At 41.3% G+C, this 5,424-nt stretch overlaps 1 protein-coding gene across 1 annotated transcript; it reads left to right on the top strand.

Annotated features, from left to right (window-relative positions):
• Positions 1 to 365: 365 nt before the first annotated feature.
• Positions 366 to 4,804, top strand: LOC116378561 (copine-1-like; the record flags this gene model as incomplete). Its single annotated transcript, XM_031840451.1, has 5 exons — positions 366 to 446; positions 703 to 757; positions 1,261 to 1,394; positions 1,475 to 1,711; positions 1,897 to 4,804. Coding segments are annotated over 5 exons (627 nt in total), but the record flags the coding sequence as incomplete, so codon positions are not given.
• Positions 4,805 to 5,424: the final 620 nt, after the last annotated feature.

The following is a 5,424-nucleotide window of genomic DNA, read 5'->3' as shown; positions in this document are numbered from 1 at the left end:
CTAAACTATACACACTACACCCTAAACTATACACACTACACCCTAAATCCTTAACTCACTAAACCTAAATCCTAAAACCTACATCCTAAACCTTACACCCTAAAACCCCTCACTCTACATCCTACACCCCCCCCATCTCATCACCTTCACCCTAAGCCCTAAACCCCACACCCTGATCTCAACCCTAAACCCTAAACCCCACACCCTGATCTCAACACTAAGCCCTAAACCCCACACCCTGATCTCAACACTAAGCCCTAAACCCCACACCCTGATCTCAACACTAATCCCTAAACCCCACATCCTGAACCAGAAACTCTCAATCCTCGTACAGTAAAGGGCTTTTATTTATGTGACTGTAACAGTGGTTGTTTCCCGTTTCCTCTTTCAGTGATAAACTCTTCCCAGTGTTCGGTTTTGGAGCCAAACTGCCTCCAGATTACCAGGTCAGCTGTCCAACAAACCAATCACAACACAGCATTCTAGAGGCTCTATTGCTCTCTCAAGTGCGGCAATCATTAATCATTTTTAACCATGTCTGCGACGTAAAATCATTTCCTGATTTTGTGATTTGGTTGAATTAAATTACTATTTTGAAAATCTGAAAGTTGAAGTGACGGCATCAGTTTTCTGAGCGACCGATGAGAGAAGAGCTTGTGGATTGTCATTGTTTATTGAACCGTTGTGTTGTTGATCTTGCAGGCTGCAAACCACGAGTTCGCCCTCAACTTCAACCCCACTAACCCCTACTGCAAAGGTACACATACACACAGTCCTGTACTCTGAATCCTCATTCTAAATCCTACTTAAGTAAAAGTTCTCAATTAAAAGTACTCTTTCTGCAAAAGAAAGGCAACTGAGATATTATTCTATATGAGTCTAGTACTGATGTATTAATGTGAAACTAGCATTTTACTATTGTTACCAGTCCAGATGGAGCTAGTTATCAACTTTATTTTCTTATAAAAATAATATTTAGTATTTTAGCCCAAAGGTTCCCAACCTAAGGGCCGTGCCCCCTTCAAAGGGTCACAAGACTGGGGGTTGTGAGACACTTAAAGAAAAATGAAATATATATTTATTTTTTTAAACTTTTCTCAAATCTTCTTTTCTTGTGAAATGAATGCAGCTGAAAACGTATCAACTCTAATTTCACAGCCTGTTTTCTCTGTTTCCATGTTTGCCTGCATTGTTACAGCTGCTCAGCATGTCTGAAATATTTCCATCTCTGTTAAACCGCTTCCCGTCTGTCTCTCGCAGGTATTGAGGGGATCATTGAGGCCTACAGGATGGTGATGCCTCAGCTGAGACTCTCTGGACCCACAAACTTCTCTCCCATCATCAATCACGTGTCCTCCATCGCCGCCCAAGCAGCGCAGAGCAACAACGCCTCTGTGAGGACACACTCAAACACACACACACAATTTAAACCAAAAGCACACACACACTCACCCATGTCTGTATCTCTCTGCAGCAATACTTTGTCCTCCTCATCCTCACTGACGGTGAGATCACCGACCTCGATCAGACCCGGGACGCCATCGTCCGGGCGTCGCGTCTGCCGCTGTCAATCATCATTGTGGGGGTGGGGCCGGCGGACTTTAAGGCCATGGAGCTCCTGGACGGAGACGACGGCGTGCTGAAGTCGACAGTGGGGGAGGCCGTCTCCAGAGACATCGTCCAGTTCGTCCCGTACAGACAGTTCAAAGATGTAAGTGTGTGAGTGTGTGTGTGTGTGTGTGTGTGTGTGTGTGTGTGTGTGTGTGTGTGACTCAGTGATTTGTTGTAAAGATAGACAGAAGATAAAGATTTACACAGATTTATACATACAGATTTAAAAAACAACAATGTCCTGATAGGCTCTTACATCCCGTCTCTCTTTGTCTCTCTCTCCAGGCTCCACAGGCGTCTCTGGCTAAGTCTGTCCTCGCTGAGGTTCCCAACCAGCTGGTCTCTTATTTCAAGATGAGAGGCCTCGAACCACTTAAACCAGCTACAGCTGCACCCAAATCCTAAACCGTGCACCCACAAAGCCCAAACACCACCTGTGCACTCCCTAAGCCCACCCTCAAAGCTGAAGGCCCGCCCTCTTCTCATTCCAGGATCAGACCACTCGCGAAGTCGACCACCCTTCAGGGGACCAACCTGATGTGTTGCTAGAATCTCAGCCAATCACAAATCGCAACCTTTTCTTTTTTTTTAAACAGTTTTATAGTGGCTTTATTTTCTAATGTTTCTCTTCAATGAGAGGGATGATAATAATTTAGTATAGATGATTTATAATTGATTCCTTCTGCTGCTTGCACACTAACTATGCAGCTCACATGTCATTACTAACATGCGTTTAATAATCACAGAGCCACACACACACACACACACACTGAAAAAGTGTCAAAGTTAACTTTGTATGTGTGGAGACAAATTGGGCTTCACTTCAATGCAGGCTCACCACAGCAGCATCAAGTGGACATTAGAGGAACTGCAGCTGCAGGTAACTCACCGTACATAGTCCATGTTGCCAATCCAACACCATGGTCTAGCTGTGTGTGAGTGTGTGGATCTGATTAGCTTTATTGATCGGGTATCGATACTTAGCACTTTGCTCTTGCACTAAATGCTGGAATATTGTATCATGAATGATATTATATACTCTTTATCATAGCTTTAATACTATCGCCTTAATATAGAACTTTACTACAGCCTTAACATAACATGTTACTATTGCCTCAAGTAGTCTTTAGTGCAGCCTGTATGGCCTTCTGCTCGCTGTGTTCTCAGACTGTTCTGTCACGACTCTCAGTGGTTTGCTGATGCCATCTTGGCTCCCAGCGCAGAACGCATCTCTACCACCAAGCATTGGGTCTGGCCCCTGTTTGACCAAACTTGATCACCTAACAGTATTACACACAGGTCATCATCAATTAATCAATTATGGTAACCCGCCATCCCACAGTACCTGAGCATCACACTGAGAGTCTTGTCTGAACATCTGCTCTATTTATTTGCCAAAGACTGTCTTCTGAATGCTGGAATGACCTGAACACACACAAGCTTGTGTCAAAACTCATGTTTACTGCAGCAATCACTTAGAATTTACTTTTAATCACTTATATCACCGCCACCTTTACTGTGGATGTTTTTTTCAGGGTTCATTTTACAGAAAGTACATTTTTTGTGTATTTCTAGCACTGAGGTTCATTCATGTTTGGGCACAAAATAACGATTGAAAGCTCTTGAGGAACAGCTAGTAAGTTAGGAAAGTGAGTAGAGATTATTTTGTCAAACACATCATTGGTGTAGTTTTAGTTGAAGCGGTGTTTTATGTATCCGGCAGTTTGTCTTCTGTCTGCCTCTGTGGTGCCATCAGTCTGCCATCAGTCTGCTGCCAACCAAACCAACCTTGTTTGGTTGGTTTTTGGACAACAAGATAATAATAGAAACTGTTACCTGATGATGATGATGAAGAGAAAAATAAGTTTACAGCTTCTTCTGCCTCATCTTAAATTTGTCAGGTTTTTATGTTTTGACAAAATGTCAAAATCAGTTCTTCCAGAAGTAGAGGATGAAAGTGTTGATTTGTAAAAATGTTTTCTAGATTCATCTACAGTTGAGGAGAATAACATCGTTGTGACCTCGTGAGCAAAGTAATGTCTTGTGAACAATTCATACTTTACCTCAAACATATCTGCTGTGTCAACGGTTGATTCAGCCAAAGAATGATTTGGTTTTTTTGGTCTTATATGAACACATTTTGGAAACATTGAGTGGTAAAAGTATCCATCAATTACAAAAAAAAGAAGCGAACATTAAAAATGAAATGACCCCTTTGTGACCGGGAACCACTGGTTTGCTTTCCAGGTCTTCTAAATCACAGTTCTCTGTAGAAGACATTTTTTAGCAATCAACCTATTCAACTTTATTACTTTCTGGGAAATTGTAGAAAACATCCAGAGATGCAGCGCCATTTTTTCTTTTTTTTTTACCATATGTCTTTATTCAATCATCTTCCATAAAAAACATGCAAACTTCTAAGTTCTGAGTGAGAGAGTCCATTTTGACCATGTAAACGGTAACACAAAAAGTACCATAAAATGCACTTGAATGCTCCGTATGAAGCTAATTAAATGGACCATCACTTCAGACTAATTTGTTTGTTTTGATGCCAAAGTGCATTACATTGTGTAGATTGAAGTTTGTCCTCTCAGGCTGCCATGAACTCCTTTTTTTCTTTTTTGTTGCCAAGAACTTGTTTGAGGGAAATTATGTATTCACAAATGTGGTTTAAAGTGTTAGAAGTATTCGAATGGAGGAAACTTTAGCCAAAAAGCTGCAGTTTTCATTTTAAACAGCAAAGTGAATATTATCATTATAGAAATCTGATCTGAGTTCAGCTGATCATGCTGTATTGTCACTGCAACCTTAGCTGCGTGGTCACATGGTGCTGTGATGTCATCAAGTAAAGGAGTAAATGTTTCCAAATTTCAAAAAGCTGCTGTCACTGAGAGAAAAAACAAGAGAAAATGCTGCCTTAGCTTGTCTTCATAAAGAACTACCCCTCCCACAATGCTTTGCTCCACAGTGCTGCCTTGCTCACTGTAATCAAACAGCTGTTAACCTCTTTACTCTGTAAAAAGTTTGTTAAACTGATTGATCCACGGCATTATGTGACCACCAGCTCACTTATTCAACTAACTGCTATTAACTTACCAGAATAACTAAACCAGTGTAACCCGTAACATCATGTCTGTATGAATGTACCTGTTAGAATACAATAATAAAAACAACTTTGGGAAAGAAAACAATATTTACTGTGGCTGTCAGACTAGTATTTTTTCCTGGTGTGTCCTGGAGGTGATTCAAGCTGACTTGTCTTTTCCGGTAAGTAGTGTTTACAACATTCTAGATACGTAGAAAACTTTAAGTAAAATGAACAAGTAAACAGTTTGTTTTACTTTACTTTTCTAGTTTTCTTCTTTCTTCCAGCAGAGAAACCAAACACCAGACTTCATGAAGAAAAGAGTAACTTTAATCCAGTACTTTGACTTGTGAATACTACTTCCACTGGTGTGTGTGTGTGTCTGTTAGGGCAGGTCCTCTCTAATGTTTGAGAAAGCAAATAGAGCTGCTCAACTAGTTTCCTCCTTATAAAACACACACACACGCACGCGCACACGCACACAGACACACAAGAAAGACGACAGAAAGAGAGCTGATGAGACGACTTCAGAGAGACACGATGTAGACAGGTAGACGGGTGAACAGGTAGACAGGTAGACAGGTGAACAGGTAGACAGGTGAACAGGTAGACAGGTGAACAGGTAGACAGGTTTGTACAGACAGTCATCAGGATCATCATGTCCATCAGTGTGAATCTGAGGAAGATCTCCAACCTGCCGGGACGATACGACAGAAAGGTTGAACTCT

The sequence above is a fragment of the Anarrhichthys ocellatus genome, unplaced genomic scaffold, assembly GCF_004355925.1.
Source record: "Anarrhichthys ocellatus isolate YVR2014 unplaced genomic scaffold, GSC_Weel_1.0 scaffold2800, whole genome shotgun sequence".
NCBI classification, from domain to species: domain Eukaryota; kingdom Metazoa; phylum Chordata; class Actinopteri; order Perciformes; family Anarhichadidae; genus Anarrhichthys; species Anarrhichthys ocellatus.
This window is presented reverse-complemented; position numbering and strand designations above follow the sequence as displayed.